A 12,348-nucleotide genomic window follows, 5' to 3' on the forward strand; every position below is an offset into this window, starting at 1 on the left:
TCCTTAATATTGTAGAAAAGAGTATTACAAGATACAGTAGCTGAAAATTTAAAATTAGATAAGGCAAAAAAATCAGGTGTGAATTTAAATAATGGCAGAAAGTAAGCACTAACATGCCTTACTTAGAACAGTGGTGAATTTTCCATCATGCAGTCTTTCAGTAAGGCTCTTTCTAAGATAATAATGTTTCTAAGATAAATACTTGTAAAAGCTGCTGGAAGATAAATTTCCTAATGTGAACTGAAGTTACAGTCTTTATTAAAAAAAAAGGGAAAATTTTGACTTGTGTTCCATCAAAGGTGTGACTTGGTGATGGTGAAAGTCTCCCTGACTCTTTCTAGCTCAGTGCCAGCAGAACTGGCTCTGTGTTCTGCACTGAGGTCCAATTTCCCTCTTGCCAATACACTGACAGCTCCCTGGCATTTGCATTTCTGCTCTGGACTGGACTGTGTATCGCTGTCTATTTTCAGAAGCCAGAGAAATTCCTTCTAAAGATAAAGGGGGCAAAAAATTATTTTCGTCTCCCACTCCACTCCATCCATTTGCTTTTCTCCACCTCTTCTTTCTACTTCTGCCTTATTTTTTCCATTATGTATTCTCCTAACATCAAATACCTCTGGAGCCACGGGGCTGCCAAACGGGTGCCACCAGCCCTGTCTGGCAGCACATCTGGCAGCCCCCAGCCTGCACAGCTGGTGTGTTTTGGGTCAGATTCCCGCCCAGCAGAGCCTCAATCGCTGGCAGGTCAAACGTGCACCGAGCCCGGCTGAGCTTCCCAGCCTGGAGAGCTCTTCATCTGCCAGCAGTCACACTACTTAGCATTAGCTTTTGCTTTAACTGGGAATGCTCTTGCAAAGCTGCCCTCTGCCAGCATTAGACATTTCGTTTTCTCAGGTCCTGTGTAAATAGAAAGGTTTCCAAGCTCCATCTGGTTCCAGTTACTCAAGCAGTAGAAATACACATGCTTCAGGAATTTGCAGACGGAGGCTTACTGCTTTGCTGCCTTACAAAATCCTTTACAAAGTTCACTGTGCTCTGTTGCCTCCTGGTATACCTGTAGTCTGTAAAATGATTTCTTTTGAAACCCTCTCAGGTGAGAGAAACAAATTAGTTCATAGTCTCGGGCCCTTCTTTCTAATAAGGTTAACCTGCTTGCACTACTAAATATGGCTTTATAAACACACATACACTCACACACACACACACCCTTGACCACCAAAGACTGCCTCTTCCTGAAATCCCCCGTTCATATAAATACAGGAAGTAGAAATAAGAGAGGCTAAAATCGGATCTTCTTGGTAGTTTGCTTTCATTTCAGTGCTTGTTTAGTCCTCTGCCCTTTGATACTACTGAGCCTGAAGCTGGTTTTAAACATCTTCCCCCTCGCGCCCTTGAAATACCATCTTCAGTACAAAACCTGAGGATGGTGAAGTTCTGCTCAGCGATGGGAAAGAATTGCTTTTCTGACCGAGGAACTCTCAAGCCACTGTGATACAGAAAGTGACTTAAAGTTTGCTGTAATGATGAAAACATCAGCAGGAGAGAAGGGAGCCAGGGATGACTCAGGGTAAGTCCTGAATCTTTAGTGACTGTTCATTTTTAATAACTGTTGCTTTCCTTTTCCTACTTAACAAAGAGTTCCCGGCTGCATGTTGAGCTGACTGCTGAGTTACTAGTTACACAGTCACAATGGTGTGGCATGACTGTGTTGTAATTTACAGTATTTCCTTTAACTGACATGTTCCAGCTGAAAACAAACTGCAATAGCTTTATTTAGCTTGAACCTTAGCTATTTAAGGAAGAAGGATAAATCCAAATCTACAGTTTGGGGCAGAGGACAGAAAAAGGGACTTCTTTGGTTTTGGAAATGTGACAAAGCTTTTCTGGGAGGCTTGCTTTCTTTTTGCTCAAATGCAGAAGTGGATAAGGGCTTGTCCTTATGAGGTGCTGGTCACTTCAGTGCCTGCACACTGAGGTGTACACAAACCCCGTCCTTACACTCCCAGGAGACTTCAAGTGTACTTTCTGTCAGGAAAAGGCTTCCCTTGCCTCTGGCCAAAACACTGCACCTTGCAGGACCAAATCCCAGGAAAACAGTGGGAGGCAAAATGGGTTTTGATACAAAGGACAGTCAGCAAGCTACTGGGATTCCAGGATAAGGCTGGAATCCTCCCAAGGCTTGGTTGTATCATAAAGCCCATGCTGAAGTTGGGCATTTCTGTTTCCTGTTTTAAACAAGCAAGGGAAAATTACATAGCTGCTGGAACTGTCAGTCACACCCCTCTGCCCCTTCCCCCTTGGAAAACCATAATAATAGCAGATACCGAGACTTTTTCTTATCTGTCTAACACACTTAGCCTGTTTTCCATGAATAAAGTTTTCAGATATTTCTGTGATGGGTCCAGTAGAAGCAGCTCTGTGGATGGGTGGACAGATATGGGATACTTGCATTTCCAGTTGCTGAGGGTGCTGCCCTACCTAGAGCACACTCAGTCAAATGGGGAAATTGCTGCTGACAGGGCACTGTGTGATGGTTTTACTGTAGCACTGCTCCCAAATGCACACATGGAGTGGGGGGGATGGAGGCAGAACCCTGCATTGCAGTTCTCATTGCTTTTGCCTTGTTCAGTTGTTTGCATTAAGTGGAACAATGGCACTCCTGTTTCAAGGTATAATTCCTCAGTTCCATGTAATGTTAAACACTCAGGGACAAAGATCACACAGCTGTCAGGAAAAAAATGAAAGCATCCAATCCCTGTAGAGTGGTGAGAGGAACTTATTACTTGCACTTTGCAGATATTCCCTGCATTTGTGACAGTTAAGATGTTAAGTATGATAGACTGGAAGATATATTTGTTTATCTCTTTGTGAGATGTCTGAAAGGAGCCACGTGCTTGCAAAGGTTTGTTTTCTGTCTAGAGTTGCAGGAAAAAGTAAAAACTAGATCAGGACTGTAAATCAAGTGGTTGGAGAAATATTGAAGCATCAATGGCCATGCTGCATGCATTCTTTATATGTTTTTTGAGCATCTGAACAAGTTAACAGAATGACCTTTTATTTCATTCACTGATTGTCTTTATTTCCAATCTATCTTCCACTCATAAAGAGGAACTTGGCTATTTTAAAATCTATTTTAACTCTTTTTGTTTACATACTATAATATTGCTGAAGATCCTCAAAATTACATTTTAGCATGCACACATTGTGGCTTCCAACACATTACAGAATTAGAAACATTTCTAAGTTGTGTTTAGCTGATTTCCTGTTATGGTTACACTGAATTAGGTGCAAATTACACAAAGTATTTGGAATTCATTGCTTTCAAAAGAAATGGTAACCTAAGGCAAGGTGTTGATGGAGAATCTAAACCTGATTGTAAAATTCTGTGCACCAAAATTGCATGTGAAATTCCTGAGATTGCCCCTCTGCTCAGCATAGTTTAACATTAGTTAAAAAGGAAAGCTTATTCACATGCACAGGAATGATGGCAGTGCAAATTATCATGGAAGTACCCCAGCCACTTGGAAATATGCATGCATTCATTCCTATTAAGGACCTGGGTCTATTCTGCATCTAGTAAATCCATAAACAAGTTTTGCTGATTTTTGTCTGTCAAATGTCAGAAAGACAGTGGGGAGAAATCTACCTCCAGAATTAGTAGCCACTCAGAGAGGAATGAGGGAGAAGTGCAGCTAGGAGCTGGATAGAAATCAATCTAATCAAATTCTTCCACAATGCTATGGGAGAGAAGCAGGGGAATTTAACATTTAACCATTAATTCTCACCTAGAGTGAGGCTAACTCCTAGGAACATTATAAAGTGGTGAGATCACAAAACATCTGGAGAAATGTGAGCTGCTTGACCATGGTGATCATGGTTTCATGAAAAGATAAATGCCTTCACTCCAACATCTGGCAAATGTATGGAGGATATGATGAGTAGAGCAGGCAGGAGCTGAGACAGAAATGTTATGAGAAAATATTGAATCCATCCTTGAGAAAATGGCTGTTTCAGGTAGCTGGGATAGGTTACAGTGGTTCTCATTTCTGGGACACCAGATTACCTAATGCAGTAATGATTGTGCATCTTTTGGTGACATGTCTTTTTTTGGCACAAAACCCACATCACAGTTGACAGGTTTCATGTGATGAATGTAGACATAAAGAGGTCAAACACTGGAGGAATCTGTAAACTGAACCACTCTCATAGATTCACAGATTTTACCTTCAGAAGGGAAAGTTTTGATTGTCTAGTCTGATCTCCTGTGTAGAGCAGACCAAGGAACCTATGAAGCATCTATAAAAACCATGACTTCTACTGGAATGGGAGTTTTCACAGAATCATGGAATATTCTGTGATCCCACAAGGATCATTGAGTCCAGATCTTGTATGAATAGCCCATATAGGGATTAAATCCATGACCTTGGTGTTATTAGTTGGTCACAAGAGCTTTGTTATCAAGGGATTCTTCTACCCAGGCTACACATAGCTCTCTGCAGTGCAGTAAGTAAATCTTAGACCAACTTTTATCAGGATCAGGTTTGAAATGAGAAAAAAATTATTTAAAACTCAAGAGCCATCCTTTGTAAAGGACTAAATCTCAGATTATTTGAATCAGTGGAAAAAATTCTGTTTCCCTCAGGAATTCTTGTAAAGTTCTCCTCATAGAAAAGGAGTACTCTCACCAGAACCTGTGAGATGTGGTGTTTAAGGGGGAAGGGACAGTTCAAGCAACTGGAAACAAATCAATGTTATTAAATCCCTGCTGTCTGTCAAGCTCTCATAAGGGATATACACTTTCCAGTCGAGAAGGATGGTGCTTCTCAGGAGGGAAAAATCTGTGCTCAAGATGCATTGCACCAAGACTGGGATCTCACTGTAAAGATACAAAAAAGGAGGTGCTCTCCAAAGCTACCCGAATTTGCTAGGGAGGAGACAAAAATCTCCCAAAACTGATTTAACTGAAAAGCATGTTTACAACCACACTGACTTGTTACATGGTTTTTCCAGCACTTCCAGTTTGTGAGTCCTTGCCAAACTTGGTGGATGCTTGGAACACGTTGTGCAGTGGCACTGGTGGTAGCAGAGGAGGCAGCTGTCCCTTTGGTTCCTAGAGGACAGACCACAGTGGGAATATTGCCCCTGAGCAGGAACCTCTCAGCACTGCAGAGTCTTATACCAGTGCTCACAGGAATGGGGGCACAAATGTAAGCCACATTCTGATCATCTACTTTCTACTACAGGTTCAGCTAAATATAGTTTTTCACTTCCTGTCCTAAATGGCTACGTGCTGGTTTGTACTGCTGGCTTTACAACCTAGAGGCAGCACAGGCTGAAAAACGTGCACCTAAGGTGCACACATCTCCCTTGCTCTGTGAGCACAGGTACTCACATAAAGCACTGGGTCCTGGAGAACAGCTGGGAGGGCTGCTTGGCACAAATTTGGGCTGGCTTCATACCTTATCAAACTGTAGGGGGATAGAATATAAGAAAATAAAGATAGTGTAGAAAGTAATCTTACCCCTAAGGAGTTGCAGCTGGGCCAATTACCAAAGATTAGGAATAGGCCTGACTTTAACAGGCTACAGCTGTAAGCAATGAGAAGAAGATGCTATAAAAGAGTGGGGTGGCTGGGTGAGAAAGGAACTGTAGTCAGTTGGCCATTTGGTGAAGAGGAAAGAGTCAGTACTCTGAGGAGCTGCCCGCGAGAAACACCAAGAAGGTTTGGAACTTTTGTGTTAGGAGACAACAGCATGGAACCCCTGCAGTAAGATGACAACATCAAACCATGTGTATGTAGTCCAGGTATTTTAGAGATTCTCTATTTTATATCATACTTCCAAATGATAATTGGATTTTTTTCCACTCATTAATCAGTAAATATAGATAGATAGTTTCTCTGAGAACAGCAGTATAGGATTGTGAGACTGAGAAAAATCTCCAAAATTACCTGAATAATAGACATTAAAGAAAATACCTAAACCAAATCCATTAGGAAGAAAAAATCTGGAGAGTTTTAAATGCTTGTCTGGGTCAATTGATAAAGAGCACAGAAACCTTAGTGAAACTTGGACTAAATATTGTACATCTCAGACCTTCAAACTTTATAATTTTGAAGGGAGAAGGTTTTTTGCATTTGAGAATAGAAATAAATAGCTTTTTGGAAGGTGATTAGAATGAACAGGCAGCTGTTTGGAATGACTGGTCAAATTCTAATACACATGGATCTGTGGGTGGAGTGAAGATATGGTCATCAAAAGCCCTTGGTGCCTCAGAAGTCTATCACGCTTTTCCAACTCCATCAAAAGGCATTCCCCCTGTGGAGGGAAGAGTGTCTACGTGTTTGTGATTGTTTCAGTTGCCCTTTGTGAGGAATTACAAATTAATGGCAATGAATTTAGGTATTTAATTTGTCATTATAATCTTTCTAATTAGGTTTAGCTTTAGAAGGAACCAGTGCAAAGCACGTTTTGCACATGTTCTGTAGAAGAGCAAAGAGAGGCTGTGATGTGTTTTGTTATAATGTCATCAGCTCTGGGTGGTCCTAAAGTCACAGGGGATGGGATGGACCTGGTCTTGGCAGTCCCAGTGTTCAGAGTAGCAGCTGAATCACAGATTATTTTGCTGACCTGGCACTTTTAATTCCTTCTGAGGAATTATTAAAGCAGAAATAGTTACAAAGCTGAGATGTTTGATCATTATTTTTTAAAAAAATTAGTTTTAAAGTATTCATACTACCAAAGAAGACTTTCAGATTTCTCTAGACCAAAACTGAGAAAACAAGAATGAAAGGAGACTGCAGAAGAGAGTTTAAGAAGGTCTTCAAGAACCAGTGGAAGCAGTTAAAGCAAAATCATGCTACAAGGGCAGTGAAGTTGCAATTTTTGGATCTCAAAGCAGGCATTGGTCTGCAGTGGTCTGCCATTCGGTCTATGTCCTACATTTCTTCCTAATGCCGATTTTGAGATTAGTTTTTTTTCTGTGGTGTTGGGTAGGTGTTTCATGATGAGCACTGAAGCAGAATCTATAGAATAAATCCTCATTTGGAGCTAGGTAGGAGCTAGACAACATCATGCATGCCTGGCTGTCTGTATGAGAAAATATCTTCTTAAAAATCTAGGCACAGGTACATGGGAGGTTTAGTGAAGGTGCTTTCTTCTCCAGAATTTGCTGAATGGGAAGAGGCAGTGCCCACACTGCCCTGGTAGGCATGGCTTGGGTTCCTGACTGTGCTCTAGAACTTGAGCAGTAGAACTTGTTCAAAGCTGGGTCAGGTTGCCAGAAGTACTGGCCATGGGCCACAGGGAACATTGTATGGCAATTGTGGGGTGAAAGCAGTGGGGGCCACCCATGAACTCAAAGAGCAAAGTGCCTAAGGGGCAAATATGTGACTGAGTCCTGTCCTGGTGACACACCACTTGAACAGCTTTTCCAGGAGAGCCAGCCAGCAGTGGAGTCCTCTGGAATTCACTGTTGTGAGCTGGGACATGCCTGTACTGCACAGGGGGAGATGTCAGGGTGCTGGGCACAGCCTGGCTCTGGCACTGATCTAGCTGCACAAAGGGGAGAACACAGCTGAACAGGCAGGCATCCATGGAGAACTAGCCACCACAAAAGATGCACAGGGTCCAAATCTGTCTGTGTCAATGCTTCCCAGCCAGAGAGAGCTGCCTCTGATACACAGGGGAGAGGAGAGCTGTCCTTGTCAGTATTGCACCCCATTGCTGTGGAGGGCAGGGCTGTTTCACAGGGTTGCCTGTGTGTATGCTGTATTTCCTTGGCACTCTCCCTCCCTCCACCAGTCTGTTTGGCAGCCCTGATCTGCTCATACAATGCAGGAACACCAGTGCCATTCCCTTCCCCCCACCCTGGCAAGGGGAATTCCTAAACAACACAGATGCACAGGGCTGAGTTGGAGCCGTGCTCTGGTGTCAGTCTGGAGTAACCCCAGAGCTGCAGCTGGCTGAGCTCAGAATCCATCCCTGGCTGTCAGGGGGGTGCATCCCAGAGAGGCAAGGCAAGCTTTCAGCTGTGTCCTTTGATTGTGAACTTTGTGGGGGAGGGAGGGGGGAAATGTCTGTCAAAATACCTGGTACCACAGCCCTGTGAAGCAGCTGTGGTCGAGGGAGCAGTGCTCTTCAACCTGTGCAAATGAAACAGAGCCACAAGCATCACCCAGTATGGTAAATATCGTAGCCACAAGCCTTTCCTCTGTCCATTCTGTACCTGTCTAAACTATCTAAAGTAATTCTGCCTATCTCCAGAAATGAGATCCCTCTACCCAGCTGAAGGGGACCATGAAGGCAGTGCTTCCCTCAAGATAATCAGTTACAAGAGTTTTGAAGTGCTTAGCTCCTCTTTGCCTGCACCCAAAATGGAATAAATCTTTTTGCAAGTGAAGATGATTACTTGAGCAGTGAAGGATTAGCAGATGTGAGCATTACATAGCTGGTTGTGCTAGTCACATTTTCCTAAATAGATATTCTGTTAGATACACACAAGCCAGGGAGTGCTATGGAATGCAGCTCTTTCCAAATAGATTAATACACACATGCCTATGTGTGTGCCTTTCCCAGACTTTCTATTAGCTTTTTGCTAAACAGAGCAAAAGCTATTTGTGTCTGAGTAAAGGATTTCTGCCTTCTGAATTACTGGTACCTTTAAAAGGGACAGAGTGTTTTTAGTAACTGTAATCACATGGTGTGAATAATATAAAGTCCTTGTCTTTATGAAAGGATCTCTGGGTGGTTCATGGATATTAAGCCTCCCAACAACCAGCTAAAGACAGATACTGTTACTATAAGAAGGGAAACTGAGGCACAAATTAATGGAGCTGATTTGATTATAGTCACTTATGTCATAGCCCAATCCCCTGGATCTTTGTTGAGCAGTGGAACTCTGGTTTTCCTCAGACCATCCTTTAAGTTTGGGGTGGTGCTAGGAGCAGAATCCCTTTCTCAGAAAGCCTTTTCTCTTTGGTGGTTGAGTTCCCTGCTGGATTATGGGACTAAACCAGCTCTCCTCAGTGTTTACACAGCCTCTACAGCTGAAGCAAAGGTGGGGTGTGGGGAGAATGTGGAAAAGGTACTCTTCCTGCAGCACCCTCTGTGTCCCTGGATGAGGAGGAGCCCAAAACCCCACCCTGAGAGTTGTTCTCTGAGGCAGGCCTGGAATCCTGGCTCTGAGAATGATCCTGCAAGAGGTGTGGCTGCTGGGAAATGCTCTGGGTGGCTCTGGGTCTGTGTATCCCTGGTAGGGTTGGAACCCCTGTCTTACTGCTTGAAATTATCTCCTGACCATGTTAATTAATATGTTTGCTTTGCTTTTGCAAGGCTAATGAATTGTTGGGGAATTTCAAATGCTTTCTTGAAAGCAACTGAATACAGACAACCTTCTGGATGCTGGCAGAACTTTGCCAAATACAGGGAATCCACACTGCTTATGTACATCCCTCCCATGGCCCTCCAGAGAAAGCCAGTCTTTTGAAGGCTCTCTCTTGTAAAAGCAGCTGTTGGGCAGAACAGAAAGCAGCTGCAGCCCCTTGTGAACTGGATTAAATTTTCTGTTGCTTGGAAAAATTCACCAAGGAAACAGAGAGGGACCAACAAATAGCAGAGTCTGGAGAAAGACAGCACTGCTGGCTACCTGCATCACTGTTCTGCAAATTGCTAGCAGACTTCTAGGCAAAAAAAGGTTGTCACACATACTTGGCTAAATGACAGCCTGGGACCCAGCCCAACCTTTCATCTTGCCTGCCAAGAATCTTTCTCTTCTCTCTTTCCTTTTTTGCCCTCCTTAAGTTCTCTTCAAGGATTTTTCACTCCTGATACCCTCCACAAAACAAGAAACCAAGCAAAGCTCAAAGCTTCTTCTGCTGAATCAACACACAGGAAAGAGCTTGGCTTTGGCCAACTTTCCTTTCTGTCCATAGGACAAAAATGTAATACAGAATGTTTTTGTGTAATTGTGTCCTGAACTCCCATTCTAATCCTTTACTGGGATTAGAAAGTAGTTAATTTTAGGCTGGATCTCACTGATAACCTTTCTAGCCAAAAGGGAAAACAACTGTTACCCTCCCAGCAGAGATTGCAGGAGGTGCACTGTGAACAGCAGCCTGAGACAGGGATGGATGATGGAGCTAGCTGTCTAGAGCTAGCTGTCTGGATCCAGTCTGGATTTACCCTGCCTGACTTGAGGTGTTTATTTGTTGTGTCCATTCAGGAACCCATGCGCCCGTGGTGATCCCTGTCTTACTGGAGAAGCAGCAGTTCCAGGGAGTAGTTCAGGGTGACTGGTGCCAGTGGGCTGAATCCAAGTCTTAAATTTGTTCATGTCTCACCAAGCTGAGCAGGGAGCCAGGCCAGAGAGCTGTGTCCAGCACTCACCTTCTTTCCCCCTCCGGCCCCCTTAGTCAGAGTGCCCCAGGGTCAGACAAGCCACAGCAGCCTGGAGGTAGGGGTGGCTGCAGCACAGATGTTTTGAGCAGGACATGACCAAGACAGCCATGTTGTGGATTGTCTTAAACTGTCTTGTGGTCTGAACACAAAGCCTGTGGCTCATGACTTACCTACATTTTAGCCCTGGTGACACAGTGACCATAAACACAATTTAATAAACAATCTTGAGGTCCCAGCAGAGGTTTGGTGGGGCCTGGGGGAGCTGACAGGTTTGTCTGGCTGCTTGGCAGGATCTGTAGTCACATGCTGGGCTGGCAGTCACTGCAGGGACGTTTTAGCAGTTTCTGACACTGCTCCACTAACCAGCCCTTTAGCCCCAGGCTGTCCCACCAGCACAGGAGGACGAGGGCCATGCCCACCCACAAGACAGGTTGCACAACTTAGCAAACTAGAACACCTCTCCCACCCTGAGTTGTTTCCAGGTGTTCTGGACGTGTTCACCACTAGAAGGTGGTGAGAGACCATGTCCTTTCACCACCTTTCCATATCCCTGAAATACCCAAACAAGCCCTTTTCTTCTTCCTCTGCTTCCCTCAGGAAGGCAGATCTCTAACCTTGCCCCAGTGTAAATGCAGGCAGGGATCCCATCAGGTAATAAAGCAAGAAATAAACGCATTTCTCTAATGCCTAATCAAAATTAATGAGGCATATGAAATTGCTGGAGTAAGGCTTAAGGGGGACAGACAAACAGAAGGTTCACAGATTTAGATATTTGTTTTTTTCACTAAGAGCACCACATATTGAAATCCATTCACACTGACACTGAAGGAGATCTTACCCAAAACATGAATAATTGCGTGTAAGCAAGCCACTTTGTGTGGTGCCTTGTGAGAGGAGAGACCTCAGAAGTCCTGTGCTCTGCTCCTTCATATTCTGCAGAATGAAAGTCCAGTGAATTTGTTTCCCTTGGCAAAACAACCATTTCTAGTTGTAAATTAAGACTGAGATAAGGGTTTGCAGATATTTCTTAGTGCAGAGGACAACTGCTCAGCATTATGCAAGTTGTGTGGTTAGCTTCTCATGTCTGGTGTGCCTCATGCCTACACTCAATCCCCTCACAGGGTGAGCAAGGCCATAGCTTTTTATCTCTAGTCTGATGCTTCTCTAAATATTTTGCCTAGGTTTTTGGCTCTAAGACATCATGCAGATTTCAAATATTTTTTTTTAATATATAGGGTTTGAAACAGAATGGCTTTATGAAAGCTAAACTGCACTCTATTCTTAATGAAGTTTGAATTGGAAATTTGTCCCTCCCCTTTATTTTCCGTTTCCTTTTCCCCTCTTTGTTAGGTGATTACAATATAGAAAAGCATTCCCTGGCTTTCCATTCCTGTCTTCCTTCCTGTCCAGATGGGCTGGAAAGGGGCAAAACCTCTGTCCACTACCTTGACCCTGCAGTAAAAGCAGGGGTCTCTGTGCTTCCAGCAATTCAGGTGGCTCTGGAATGCAGAGAATAAACCTTTCTCTCCAGGTTGTGGCTCAGCTGGGCCCCTCTTGAGCACTGACATGGGAGGGTGAGGGAGATCTGGTGTTTCCTTATGATCTTAAAGCCTAGGAAGTTGTTTCTCTTCTTCACAACATTTGCTTCTGCTTTCTGTACTGCACAAGCCTTTCCAGAGAAGCTGGATTATCCAACAAACATGTTTGCAGATTTTTGTTGAGGAAAATGTCTGTTCTCTAGCCACTGTGACTCTGCCTTGGCTGGTGCTCCAGCAGCTCTCTTCTCTTTGCCCTGAAAGGGCCTTGCAGAAGTATAAATGATCCTTCGTTGCCTGCACATAAAGAAAAACCTTTAGCTTTGCTGATACGCTGACATTCCTAAGAGAATAATTTGGGTTTGACTTAGGCAAAGGACAAATGCCCTGAAAATCTCTGATTGTAAATGTGGGGG

At 43.7% G+C, this 12,348-nt stretch overlaps 1 protein-coding gene across 1 annotated transcript in view; it reads left to right on the top strand.

Annotated features, from left to right (window-relative positions):
• Nucleotides 1-5,046: 5,046 nt before the first annotated feature.
• RIN3 (Ras and Rab interactor 3) overlaps nucleotides 5,047-12,348 on the top strand; it is a 60,926-nt gene continuing 53,624 nt past the window's right edge. The window contains exon 1 of the mRNA XM_066552189.1: nucleotides 5,047-5,207. Within this exon, the coding sequence (XP_066408286.1) occupies nucleotides 5,047-5,207 (161 nt within the window). The remainder of the gene's footprint in view (nucleotides 5,208-12,348) is intronic.

Source organism: Molothrus aeneus, chromosome 6 (assembly GCF_037042795.1).
Source record: "Molothrus aeneus isolate 106 chromosome 6, BPBGC_Maene_1.0, whole genome shotgun sequence".
Classification (NCBI taxonomy): domain Eukaryota; kingdom Metazoa; phylum Chordata; class Aves; order Passeriformes; family Icteridae; genus Molothrus; species Molothrus aeneus.